The sequence below is a fragment of the Platichthys flesus genome, chromosome 16 (genome assembly GCF_949316205.1).
Source record: "Platichthys flesus chromosome 16, fPlaFle2.1, whole genome shotgun sequence".
Classification (NCBI taxonomy): Eukaryota; Metazoa; Chordata; class Actinopteri; order Pleuronectiformes; family Pleuronectidae; genus Platichthys; species Platichthys flesus.
The window spans coordinates 11,514,875-11,528,557 of NC_084960.1; the positions used below are offsets into that span (position 1 = coordinate 11,514,875).

Sequence of the window (13,683 nt, forward strand, 5' to 3'; positions counted from 1 at the left end):
AAGGGCATGTGGGTTAAATTAACTGTACCAAGTGATGGGGGGGATTTGTGTGGATTGCTGTTGAGATGATTTCATGCCTCAAAGAGGTTTAGCACTGACTAATTAAATGAGAGAGCACTTGCCCGACTGGCCTGAGGTAAACCTATTTACACAGACTTTCATGCATCTGCAAATACTCAGAGCAAACAGATAGAGAACACTCATCTGATCTGTTTTGCCACTGGCCCTACTATCTTTGCACAGGATTCACACCACCACATCCTGGCTCGAGGCTCGGGCATGATATTGTTTTATGTCGCCTAACGCGATCAAACCAAATTAGAATTGCTTTAAGGATTATTGATTCATCCCTCTGCCTTATTTTGGCCTCCCCTACAGTGATGAGCGGGAAATCTCCTTTATCTTGAGCCATCCACAGCGTCACCTGGCCCGCTGACCAATCACAGACACGACAACATCTCTGCTCGTGAGATCATCGGGTGTCAGAGGCGAGCACGTAAACAGTTGTCTACCGATGAAATTAGCTTTGTCAATCTGGGTGGCCTGAAACCGGAGTTACTTAGAAATAATTCCTTGTGGCCTGTTAGAGCCGAGTAAATGACAAGGTTGGAATTTGAGAATCCCAGAAACCTGTTTCAGCTTTTCAGACAAGCTCATAAATGTAAAAAAGAGATTAGGTAAGGAGACAGGACTTTAATACAGCATTTGAGAGCTCTAACTTTATATGGATACAGTACAATCTCAACCCCTGACCTTCTCTCACCTCATCTCTCACAGTGTTCATGTGCGTGTGTGTCTGTGTGTGTGTGTTTGTGTGTGTGTGTATGTGTGTGTGTACACGCATATGTCCCTCAGTGTATTATGTTTTTATAGGCGAGCGTGAGGCCACAGTGTAACTGAATCTTTATTAAACTTTCCACTGGTGTACACCTGTTGGTCCAGCTGAGCAGAGAGCAGCAGTTAAACATTAACGCAGAGGAATGTCATTATGTTTGAAATATGAAACACATTACACAGATTTCAAAGAGCGAGGGAGCTGGAAAAACTGTCTTAAAGTGAAGTGACCTTCATCAGCTGCCCATTGCAATGTGTGTGTGCTTCACATGCAAATTAACATTTATAGCTGTAGATGCAATTTCTATATTAAAAGTAGTTCACGATTTTAAACTTCCACTGACCGCAACCATGTCAAACTGTATCAAAAGAGTCTCAAGACATTGATAATGTAGGCATAAGAATTCTGCGACTTTTCATCAAACTTTTTCTTAAATTAAAAAAAAATTAATAATAATACTATATAATCCTGCAGTAAGGATGAACGCTTCAAAATAAAAATACATTTTGTCTGGTCCTCGCCAAATCGAAGGGTTGTTTGAGGTTAGGATTAGAATTAGATTAAGGTTAGGGTTATGCATGTAGTTGTTATGGTTAAGGTCAGGGTAAGGGGCTAGGGAATGTATTATGTCAATTAGTGTGCACTCTAAGATAGGGTGTGTGTTTGTGTGTGTGCACTAGTATTCATCCACTTGTCGCTGTTTCAGCTCTATAGTTAATTGGTTGACAGCACAGGTTGTTCTCTTTTATCCTCCAGTCTTCTTGAACCTGAGGTGGTTTATTCACCAACCTCACCAACCCAAATATTATTTTAACACTTAAAGACATCAGATACATGTATTGAGTACAAAATGATGCTGAAGTTAAATAAAAAGCATGTTTTCGGAGATATTTCACCAAGCAGGACCATTAGTCCGAAATTACATTACATTTAGCTGAAGCTTTTCACCAAAGCGTCTTACAGTAAATGCATTCAACCATGAGGGTACAAACCCAGAACAACAAGAATCAAGAAAGTACAATTTCTTCCAAAAAAAAAGCCAAACTACCAAGTGTTATAAGTAAGTGCTATTTAAGTGCTACTAAATTGTTAGTTTTAAAACAGAAATGAGGGGTCCACCGTTGCTTAAGGTAGATAAACCAACAGTCTGACTTCATGGTTTTAGTGCAGCCAATGGTTCATGTGCTGTATCCAAATAAAACACAGTTAAACCAAATTCCACAGAACAGTTGTTTCCAGCTCGACCAGCAGAGGGCAGTGTTTGCCATGATGGCGGACTCAACATTTTCATGTTCATACACAATTCAAAATATAGTGGTAGTTTGGAAGTAGGCCAATTTTCTTTAAAAAATGACAAAAGTTACTTTACCACGGAAACTTTCTAGGATACACACACACTTATAAACCTTTGTGAGTCCGTACTGGAATCATTGGTTTTACTTTGAAATCATTTCACATTACTCACATGCACATTTCACTTGATGTTGTCAGTCAGTTACTTTGACTGGTTATAGGATGATGAAACATATCTTTGAGAAAGTCACATTAATCTGAGAGCAACGTCCGAGCGTGTACTTTGTACTGCGAATACATATAAATTGAAATGAATGAATGAGAAGCACTGGATCAGAAAGCGGGTGGTAGCTGAGGAGAATCTTTGTTCTTTATTGTTATACACATGCTGCTATACACACAGGGAAAGACTGGTATTGATTTTACAGAGAGCCACAAACCACCTAATGTGGAGTTATCCTGGATACCAGGTCAATAGTGGTCAGAACAAGAACAGGAAGGCACAGTGTCAAGTTGAAATGGCACAAAAGACAAGGAGGGAAGGGGGGGGGGGATAAACCATGTTACTTAAAAGCCATGAGACGTTAAACACGTCAACAAATTCACATGCAAAGTCTAGTCCGATTATTAAAAATGCAATGTTTGCATCTGTTGCTTTGGGTGTTTTCCTTTAGTAGAACACACAGTAAGAGAATCCACTGGAACCTTAACACTAAAATTAAATGCATAATTGATCGTAACATAGTAAACAAACAGTTTGATTTAATATTGCTCAATAACATTATACAATTTCCCAGTAGCATGAAGTTTGCGATAAAAAAAAGGCTCTGTACATCATCATCCAAATATCCTGCCTATGGGCTGAAAACTGTTTTCAGTAAATGTACTTTAGCATTTGAAGAACACTAATGTCCAATGCAACAAGCAAGCAGCCATATCAAATCAAGGCACAAAGATCTATATGCATGGCGCTACACATACATGACCAAGGTAAGTAAAAGGCGTTGCAGCCACACAAACACCGACCCCCTTTTTTTCGCAGCTACATCACATAAGCAGACAAATAAAAGACAGTACGGAGATCTGCCACTTCTACGACAAGCACGCTGACTGTGCCAAATTGAGTGAGCACACATGGAGCTGGAGCGTCTATGCTTGTTGCAGGCTGTATCTTTGAGTTCAGCTGCTAGGATGTGAATCGGTAGCTCTTATCCTCGAAGTTATAAATAATGTGCATTGTTTACTGATTCTAGCTCCATTTCTTCAATATCAGGATTTTTTTCTCTCTCATATAATATGCAAGTATACAATTGTTAAGTAACTACACAGGATTCTAGTACAGTTATGATACATAGATATCACATCATTTGAAATCAGAATAAAACACTGACGTGTAGATGTTTAAGACTTAAACAAATGCCATCATATACTCTTGTTAGAAGGAATGGATTATAAATGAGTGCAAAATCACTTCAAATGAACACACATGTATTAATCATATGTTTGGAAATTTCTGCTCCGAACCCAAAATGCTCACCTGACTGCAAAAATAGGATATCATGTCCTTAATGCATTTTCACTGATGAATACAACATCTAAACACAAATGTTTTTACTATCAATTATTCTGGATCTAGTAACAAGAAATCGATTCTGAGTGAATTTAAAGTAAGTGTGCTTAAAAGCACCACCATGATAGGTAGTGAATTATCTCTGGGATCCACATTACTAGACCACAACTCCTCCCAACACACACAACCAAAACACCATCAGACAGTTCATGAAATGTTTTCAAAGACGGGGAAACGGTAAGCAAGTAAGGTATAAAGAACATCTTTGCAGGAGTCCGATTTCTTTTTTTTATGTCAGAGAAGGCGATGGGGTTAACACAATCCTCCCTCATCCTGGTGAAGTTACTCTCTGGGTCTTTGTCAACTCTGACCCCGCAAGCAGGAGACTGGCCTGAGGTGTAGAAGGAGCAGAGCTGCTGGCTGATCCTTGTACAGCACGAACCTGTTCTGATGGATGAGGCGGTCGGGGGGGAACGCTGGATCAGAGTTAGGGGTTGAGATGCTCGTCCTCCATGTGAAGGCTGCTCGTGGGACACAGGAGAGGCTGGCTGGAGCTGTTTGTGCTCTGACTTTTCAAGCTTTCTGATGATCCTGGAAAGAGAGGAGGCCGCATGTAAGCAACGTGGCTCAAAGGGCTCTTTCTAGTACCAATTCTTATTAGTGCCTGACCAATATTTCAGTTAAACAAAAAACCTGCTAGTATGAGCCTTTTTGACAAACTTATGATCATTGGTATTTCTGTTCATCGATATAAAAAGTTAAATTTTAGAGAATGCAGAAAAGATGAGCATTTAAACTTTTTAGTTTCAATATATACAGCTGATATATCGGTTTTCAGTATTGATCTAGCTTTTTCTTGATACTCTGCATTAAAACTGGCATATCATAGCAAATTCATTGTTTTGGCTGCTGAATCTTTCTCTCTCTCCTTCTCTGCGATTGACCGCAGTGTATGTATGCATGAAGAACAGGGTTCAGTGGGAGCAGTGGAGCTCAGACATATAGAGGCAGAGCAGCCAGGAAAGCCTACATACCACAGTTATTCCTCCATACCAATAGAGCAGGAATCAGGACCTAGAGCTGCCCAAAGTGAGGCGGTACAGAGGGATACGGTGTCAGGCGACAGGACAGGAGTGTTAGGAAACAGAAAGAAGAACAAGAGCACTCAGGTTAGATGCAAGGTACAGGGAATAAAAACCCTTAAAGTCTGGCATTAAAGAAGGGAGACATTAGGCTAGAGTACCAGAGAAGAGATTTGATGACTGGAAAAGAAACAAAAATAGGAGCTTCAGTCGCTGCTCGATCAAACGATTTTATCTGAGCTGTCATTAGAAAGTAAAGGTTGACACTCATTACTTCCGAGATATTATAATATTTCCTATCTTTCATTTCTGCTTTAATATATTTCTTAATGTTTTCCGGCGGGGATTTCTCACCTGGTAGAGATAGGTCACCCTGTGGGTCGCTCTCTGTTTTGGTCAAGCTGCTGTGCTCGCTGCTGCAGTCCTGCAGGATGTCTCCCCCAGAATGCATCCTGTCCTCTGAATCAGAACCGTTGAGCAACAGCGTTAACAGTGTCACTCAAACACAACATCAGCTTTTTTACAGAGCGCCACATGAGAAGACTCACCCTCATCTGGAGACAGGGACTCTGCCACGTCCTCAGCAGCTGTGGCCTGGAGGAAAAAGGAGGAAGATCTTAACATTTTAAACCGGTTCTTGTCTTTTTCAAAGTTTGTAAAAGGTAGTGGAAGTGAAAGTAGCGGCGTACATCTGTGGGGGCGGGGCTGCTGGACAGCATCGTGTGAGGCTGAGCATCAGACATCTCAGACAGCTTCTCCTCGTCCTCCTCCTGAATGGGAGAGGATGGAGACCTAAGGGTGCTACAGCGAGGAGACAAGAAAATAAATTAGTAAATGCAAAGAGTCTGCAAATAAATCTGATTAAGCCATATTATATATAGTAATGTCTTTGTGTAGATATGGTCATCCTTATTGTGAGATTACCTTTCAGGTGACTTGCTGACTTTGCTTTTCTGCAGACTCCCATCACTTAAATGCTCCGGGGAGCTCAGCGGCCTGCCGTCCCCTCCTACACCCCCCGAGAAGTTGATTTCATCGTACAGCGGGGCCGATGGGATGGAAGGAGACACTGACCTCTGACCATTCAGAGCCTCCAACAGTGAGATGGGCTCAAAGCCAGGAGGAACCGAGTCTGTGCCCTGCAAAGAGATGTGCACACAACAACATCATCATCAATTCAATACATATAAATCTAGATCGTATTTTATCATCTTATGAGATAAACACACATTAATGTATAAATTGACGTAATTTGACCCTTTGAATCACAGCAATGTCTTAATTACAGAATTTCACAAAATAATGTTATGCAGCACTAAATCATTCTCTGTTACAGCTTTTTGTTAATGAACATCTTGACCTATTTCTAATTAAACCCAGATGAGCATGAATGGGACTTACTGAGTGCTCATCGTGGTCCATATTCTGAGCCAGAACAGGGCTGAAGGACACGGGAGAGAGAGCTCCAGGCTTTTTCCTCACAGCTCGGATCTGCAGGAGGGCTCTAAAGGCTGGGCACAGGAACACCAGGTGAAGAAAAGCACAAGTATAATCTCATTTCATTATGTTCAACTTTGACGTTGATGCAACACTTCTTACGCAGCCTGCAGATCGGACAGTTGTTGGCCTGGTAACGGAGCGTGTCTGCACAGGAGTTGCAGAGACAAAGATGTCTGCAGGGAAGGATGAGTGTGTCTCGCAGGTCCGAGAGACAGACAACACATTCATTGCTGTTGTCACTGTTCTCGTCGTCGGATTGCTGGAGGAAGAAGAATTGAATCATTAGCTGTACAAGTAAAACATGGCTGAGAATTTACAGCGTTGTTAATTTATGTATGAGACAAGATGTTCACTGAAACCTTGGTTTCTTGGTTGTTTTTGTTCTCAATCCCATAAATCTCCTGCAAGAGATAGCTCACACGGTCCACCTACAAAGTAAAGAGATTAGACATTTCACGTTGCAGAAACGAATTCTTATGTAAATAGTGAGGTTCAAAGGGGTTGGCAAACAAAATAAACAATATCTTCCTTCCAATGTCTTGTGGTTTTGTTGTTATGTGGAATATAACATAAAGTACTCCATCACTGAATGTTATCCTTGGTTAGGAATTCCAAGCCTCAACTAAAAAGAAAAATTACCTATATGTCCGGTTAAGAACACAAACACCAGACATATAAAATAACTTTGAGCTCTCTGTGATCTAAATTTACATTCAACGCCTACTTCCATTATTTCCAGACTCCCAGGGGTATAAGGATCAAAACAGAAGGCAGCTGAAATACTAAAAATAGCTGTATTTCTTTTAGGGCGATCTGCCTGCGCTATTACGAGAAACTCCAGCCCAGCTCATCAAGGCCTTCAACATCCATCTATCACCTGCACTAACATGATGTAATGCTGTATGTGTAAAAAGTATAAAGGAAAGTATTTGTGATGTATGAGAAGAACAGATTAGACCTAAATTCCCAGACTGTGATGAAATACATTCCCCCCTTGAAACTTCCAATTACTCCCTGGATTCTGAACATGTCAGGATGGAAATTAGAAAATTTGGAAACCTACAATTTGTTTCTGCTTCAGAGGCTTGACGGAGAAACTGCCATCAACGTGCTGAAGATGAAAAACAACAGAAAATACATTTAAACTCATGTAAAAATGTGTTTTTTACAAAGAGAACATGTTTAAATTCACATGGATGCATACTCACTCTTTCAAAAGCTGCCAAAAGCACATGAGCATGTCCAAGGCAATCTTAAAAAAGAAATATGATTAATACAAAATATGAGTTTTTTCAATTTAACTACAAACTTGACATTTTAGTGAATCACCTTAAAACAATCAGAACTGCTGTTTAATGGTACATTTGTTTGACAGTTTTGATAGTAACCAATTATTATATATATTATATCAGAAATGTTATGCAGCCTCAGTAACTTACCATCTCCTTCATCAACCACAGCCTGGATAACGATCGGAAATACTCCTCGGTCAAGGTCAAAGTTCAGCTTAAAGGGGAAAGATATACATAATTTCAATACACTGTGCTTATAACAGACGACAATGATTGCGCCTTCAGATTATCTGTCAAAAGATCGAGTCAAACATAATTTGCCTTTTCAGTGTATGAAGAAGATGTATACTGGCATAAACCAGCAACAAACATGATGCAGCAGATACTTACATCTTCCTCTTTCCACTCGCAGAAGTCGATTTTGAAAGTTGGCATGGAGAACTGTTGGTTCACCCCTCGCTTGTAATGCACAGTCTCAGACACCATTGTTGGATCCTTTGGGCTGTAACTATATTTAGAATAATGCCGAGAATATGGTCAGTGTGCAGGGAGCTGAAACCCAAACCAGTGCACTATAGAAAACGCAAACAAGTAGACATCTATCAGCGTGGCAAGCCTAACACTAGTCTCAAGATAAAATCAGTCAAAACATAAAACATAAAACAACAGTAGCAAAGTCTCAAATTTACAAAATTTCGGGCTTATCATTGGACAATAACTTCAAGGCAGAGTATTACTTTCATCTTCATCTAAGTGTTATCTGTGGTATCCATGGCGACTGGTAGTTGCTTAGGAACCGCCAAATCTATTCTAGTCTTTGTGCTCTGAGGCTTAAATCTCACTTCCCATAAAATAGAGTTCAAGTGTAAAAGGAATCTGAGGTGTCACTTATATGCTTGACTAATCATCTCATAGACAGATACAGATGCACTGTTATTGTGTGATCATTAAAACATTAAAATTGGTTAATAAAAGACCATATACGATTCATTGTGCATATTTTCTAGGTAGCTGTTTATCCATTGTAATACAAATAATTTTGAGTTATTTACACATAAACAAATTTTTGGATTTCTTACACTGCCATCCCATTGGAGAACTCTTCAAATGCCTGACAGTAGAGGGTGATGGCCACGCGAGCATCAGCATCAAAGGTGAACTCCACACCATACCTAACCTTTGGTTGTCCACCTTCCTCCACTGGTGTGTCAGAGTCATCTTTATATCTGCAATCAAAAGGTTTGGAAAAGCAAACTCTTGTTTTTTTTTGTTGTCTTACCGTGATTTGTATCCTAATACGGCTCAGTCTCTTTACCTGACCAAACGCAGAGAGTCCTTCCTGATGTTCACCAGACTCCTCAGGGTTTTCACAGGCTCGTGGGGTGCAGGCGTCACATATGGAAACTGGTGATACAATGAAAGCAGGATGAATCGCGATATGTTATCGGATTCAGTATTTAATTAATCACATGGCTGACAACAAATGTAGAACTATAGTTTAGTAGAAATACAGTATAGTAGTATACTACATCTACAGTGTAGTAGATAAACAGCTGAAAAAATACAGCACTAAATTTTAAGATGATTGAAACAACAGGATTGAAGAAGGAAGAGTTTTCACCTGCACTGGCCTATTTCCAAGAAAATTCAGGTCCATATTTTCTCCGAATAGGTATCCCTCTGGGTGTGGTGTGTCAAATTTCTCTCCTCCCATGAAGAAGTGGCTCGCAAAATAATTCCCTGCGGACAAGGGGAAGAAATTTAATATTAAAGGCTGTCCAAGCATTGAATACCAATTCTGGAAATTGTGTCAGTGTAAACAATAACTCAAATTGTTCAGCTAGAAAATGTAAAGTGAATGTTATTTTATGATTTATATGAATGGCTGAGGAAAAAAGGGTAACAAATCCTACTTGGTTGACTAAATGGGACCAGTACCTCAAACTGAGGTACACTACCCAATGCTGCTGAATTCTCATCATCCAGCAGTGGCACCCTAAAAATAACTCGGACGATACCATAAACATGACTTGAAGCAGGAACATAAATATTTAAATGTATATAAAAATCTACACAGAATAGAAAGAGTACTATATTTTTCATACCACACCTCTCAAACCTCGAGTGACTTCAGAAAAACATATCAGTCCTTGTGGTGTAGATATATGACTAGCTGATGTTTTTTATTGGTTTGAAACTGAGTCAAACTTGCTGATCTCACGTGGACAAACCTGTCCTGCACCGGTTTTACAATGTCTGAAAGAATATCATGATTCCAAATAGAAAGGGCAGGTAAAACTTAATTATTATACATATTGTAGTTATAGTATATGGACGGGAACATGCATCCAGGGCTGAAAAACGTGCTGAAACGTGACATGTCCGCATTTGTCATCATCCCTTGTCCCTCTGCTCCTGCAGCCCCACAAACACACAATCCAAGTCTGTGCATTCAGTTTCGATGCTGATCACATGTGATCTGACCACAATGTTGTAGTAACCGAATAATAAACAAACTTGTGTTAGTCCAGCAGCGCTCGACATATACAACTACTGCCAGTGCAACATGTCCTGTAGAACATGTGACCTCTCTGCAAACACATTTATATGGTTTCAAATCTTTACAGTCACGATCTAACTAGCGAGCATATAATAGTAAAGTAATAAAACCAGACTTGCTAGGATACGCCCGGACGGCTCGACACAGGTTCTAGCTTTAGGAGATCGATGTTTATGTGGACGTGGAGTTCAGGCAAGATAAACAATTGATCACTAACCAGATTTGGGTGGAAATCGATAGGCCGAGTTGGCCTGGATATCGATATCCTCAACCCCAGCGATTCTGCGACTCAGGATGGACCCCATCTTCCCTGGCTTGATCGCCGACGTTTAGCTAGGGTTAGCTAGCAGGCTTGGCAGCTAGCGGCGCGACAGCAGCTGTAAGGAGCTCGGGCTTCAGGGCAAAGTGACGCCGAAAACAACGATCACATCGACGAAAAACCAACTTTTCCGTTAGTTTAACATCGTGCGCGTTTAGCTAATCGGCGGCTATGCAGCGAATGCTAACAGCAAACACCCAGCAACGGGGGTCGGGCTGTTGTTGTGGCCGAGGTGTTCTGACGTAGCAGGCAGTCAACGTGATTGGCTGTGCGTGTGAGGAGACGGAAGTGGTAGACCCGCCACTGATTGGTTCAGTCTGATATTCTTCACTCTTAAAAATCAATCATCGCCCTTCTTGCCTTAACTCGAACCAATCAGAGGCAAGAGGAGTGGAGGGTCTTCTTTTACCTGAAGTGGAAAAATAATAATACGTCTTTATTAGTCCCAATGTGGCAGTGTTGTGCAAGTTCACACCTCTCATGAACAAGTTCAAAGCTCAGTTCATACAAGTTAACATGGATAGTTCACGTTCATAGTTCACCATTTAAATTCTGAACTAGTTCATAGTTCAGTTCATTTCATTGTTTTAAGGTGGAAAGTGAGAATGAAAGACTTAACTTGTTAAAGAAAACCTTATCCATCACTACCCCTGGCCTTTACTGTCGGAATCTTTATCAGACAGTGTGTACAAACTCCTCTGCTTTCTCTGCTGTTGCAGGTATGGCCTGCCCCTTTAAGGAAAGTTTGTAGTGTGTGACGTAGTGCACCTGGGTATTGTGGGACGCGAAAAGTGTGTATATAACGAGAAGTGACGGACCACCTGGAGTTGATGCGAGTGTTGCTCCTGCTGTATATCCGAGGAATAAAGTGGCTGCATTCCAAGTAAAGAAACATGTCCTCCTCCTTATTCACGGAGCGGTCCGGACGGCTGGTTACCGGCCAGACAGCGAGCCAAGATAACCAGTGACAGGGGCAGCTCCTGGTACAGGCGAAGAACCGGCGGAAGAACCGGGAAGCGCCGTGGCCACACACACACAAGAATGTGCACATTTTGCGCAGTAGCCCATTGCGCACATCATGCGCAGAAGTCTACTGCGCTCATTCTGCGCAGAAGCCCATTGCGCACATCCTGCGCAGAAGCCCATTGCGCACATTCTGCGCAGAAGTCTACTGCACGCGCATTTTTTTTTAATTTTTTTTATTTTAAATTAAATTTTAATTAAAATTAATTAAAATTTATATAGTGTAATATATTCTGCAATTAATAGGTAAAATCCTGCCAATTGTAAGAGTTCAGTATTGTGTCACCTTAAAGATGTGAATGAGTGGGTTTCAAACTCAGGTCCCTACTGACAAAGAACGAACACCTTACCAACAAGGCCACCACGCCTGATGATTGCTGCAAGGGACTAAGCGCTATAAGAAGTAGGCCAAATTATCGTGTGTGTGGGCCCTTATTTTATGCTTTTGATAAACACTTCAGAGAAAATATTTTCTACTTTACTACATATATTTGACAGCCTTACTTAAAAGTTACTTTTATATTTTTGGATTTTAGATACTGGATGATTTAAAATACTTTAAAAACCTATTGCTAGAGAATAAACCAGTACTTTCAACATTGTATTCGGATGCCTTACAACAATCACAGTCTGCTGTGATGTCCTGAGGCTGCCCCCTGCTGGCTGCTGGGTTCCTCTGCTGATCTAGCTTGGTTTGTGCAGCTTGTGATTAACTAAAGTTGTCCATAAAAGAAATTCTTTAATATCCTTCAAGGGCAATTTGATGTACAACCAGCAATCAGTGCACGACAAAAATAAACCATATATACAATGTAATTAAAACATATTTTTCTATATACTAAGTAGCAGAAAATTACCCGTCAACTATTTAGATATTCTCGAAACATTTCAATCTACTTTTAATTTCCTGTTGTGATTCTAATAATTATTAATGTTGGTGACATTTCCTTGATAGCTGTGTGGAGGTTTTATTACCTCTTCTAAGGAGGTGATGTTTTCATCTCTGATTTGTCAGTCAACAGGTTTACGTAATAAACTACTGGACCAATAACCACACAACTTGGTAGAAGGAAGCTGCATGGATCAGAGATGAACCTATACAGCTCTGTTGAGCTCTACTCAGTGCCCGTCTAGTGACTGAATCTGGAATCTTCTCTCAAAAAACATTCCCCCCCCAATAGGGTTTGTAGTGGGAAGCTAATGAGGTGTTTTATAAAGATGTGATCGAAAATGTTAGACCAAGTGAATCCACTTGGTGGACGTGGACGTGGACAGGCAAGCCAGCATCTAAAACATCCTCCTGGATGGCTCCCTCTGTGAACAGTCAGGTGGCGGCTCGCACAGAATTGGCGCTTCCGCCTAAGGTGTAAAAGATGAATCCAAAAAAGATTAAGTTATGCACAATTCAGAAAGCACCGCAAAGTAGAGGAGGAGAAGAAAGAACAATATAGAGGTAAGAATCACCCCGATTGTGGACATCATTTATGTTTATTTGTGTCAACATGACATGATATGCTATCAGTACAGCGCTCTTTTGATATTTTTATAGTTTTTATAGCTTACAAATTTGTCTGCCTGTGTTTGCATCTGTTTACAGTCCAAACGTTCTTGGGGATGCATGACAATTGGCGTGTGTATGTTGGGGGGCGCCAATTTGAAATCTCGCCTAGGGCGCCAACATTGAAGTTCCCTGACCAGTGAGCTGAGCTCCCAACTACGGTTCGGCGCCGAGACACTAACCAGAGAAGAAAACACTTGGAATACGTTGCTTGTTTGGTCTGCATATGTGTTCCATGAGTGATGGGTAACGTAGTGCGAAGTCGAGTTAGTTGGTTTAGGTTAGGCTACATGGAGGACATTTTACGGGCACTGAGCAACGATATGGTGAAAGCATTCGATTTAGACAGCGTCTCTCCTGATTTGATATTTCTGATTTGAAAGTATCACTAACTCTTGTCTACCTCTTTTTTTTTAACTATCTGCTGCTGTAACTAACTTTTACAGTTACAATTAAATTATCACTGGATAATAAGCAGTGACTTTATTAATACTGTCAGTCAATATCAATAGTGGACAGTGAAAGGTGCGAGCCGTGTACATATCTCTGTATTTTTGTTTCATTATGATGCTTATTTTAAATTTTTTCTTACCACTAACTCACTCACACGGAAGAGAAAGTGTGGTAGCCACTGTAAAAAGCCTCCGTTGA

General features: G+C 40.6%; 1 protein-coding gene across 2 annotated transcripts; it reads right to left on the reverse strand.

Annotated features, from left to right (window-relative positions):
- Nucleotides 1–2,468: 2,468 nt before the first annotated feature.
- Nucleotides 2,469–10,709, reverse strand: mgrn1b (mahogunin, ring finger 1b). 2 transcript variants are annotated; one of them, XM_062408016.1, is made up of 17 exons: nucleotides 10,350–10,709; nucleotides 9,194–9,312; nucleotides 8,888–8,976; nucleotides 8,652–8,798; nucleotides 7,963–8,080; nucleotides 7,720–7,786; nucleotides 7,489–7,532; nucleotides 7,344–7,391; nucleotides 6,640–6,708; nucleotides 6,380–6,539; nucleotides 6,182–6,291; nucleotides 5,705–5,919; nucleotides 5,470–5,581; nucleotides 5,329–5,374; nucleotides 5,135–5,239; nucleotides 4,733–4,778; nucleotides 2,469–4,289 (listed from the first exon to the last, which is right to left on the reverse strand). In XM_062408016.1, exons 1-16 carry the CDS (start codon nucleotides 10,435–10,437, stop codon nucleotides 4,738–4,740), a joined length of 1,578 nt encoding a protein of 525 aa, XP_062264000.1. In that variant the 5' UTR covers nucleotides 10,438–10,709; the 3' UTR covers nucleotides 2,469–4,289; nucleotides 4,733–4,737. The 2 variants fall into 2 exon arrangements, with proteins under 2 accessions (XP_062264000.1, XP_062263999.1); XM_062408015.1 differs by lacking the exon at nucleotides 4,733–4,778.
- Between the last annotated feature and the right edge of the window lie 2,974 nt (nucleotides 10,710–13,683).

What these genes read in the sequence shown, in the direction of transcription:
- mgrn1b (XM_062408015.1), bottom strand. Translation starts at nt 10,437, where the DNA reads ATGGGGTCCATCCTGAGTCGCAGAATCGCTGGGGTTGAGGATATCGAT. An exon ending in TCGATTTCCACCCAAATCTG is followed by an intron (nt 9,313 to 10,349) that starts GTTAGTGATCAA and finishes CCTTGTCCGCAG; the next exon opens with GGAATTATTTTGCGAGCCAC. An exon ending in AAAACAACCAAGAAACCAAG is followed by an intron (nt 6,540 to 6,639) that starts GTTTCAGTGAAC and finishes TTCTTCCTCCAG; the next exon opens with CAATCCGACGACGAGAACAG.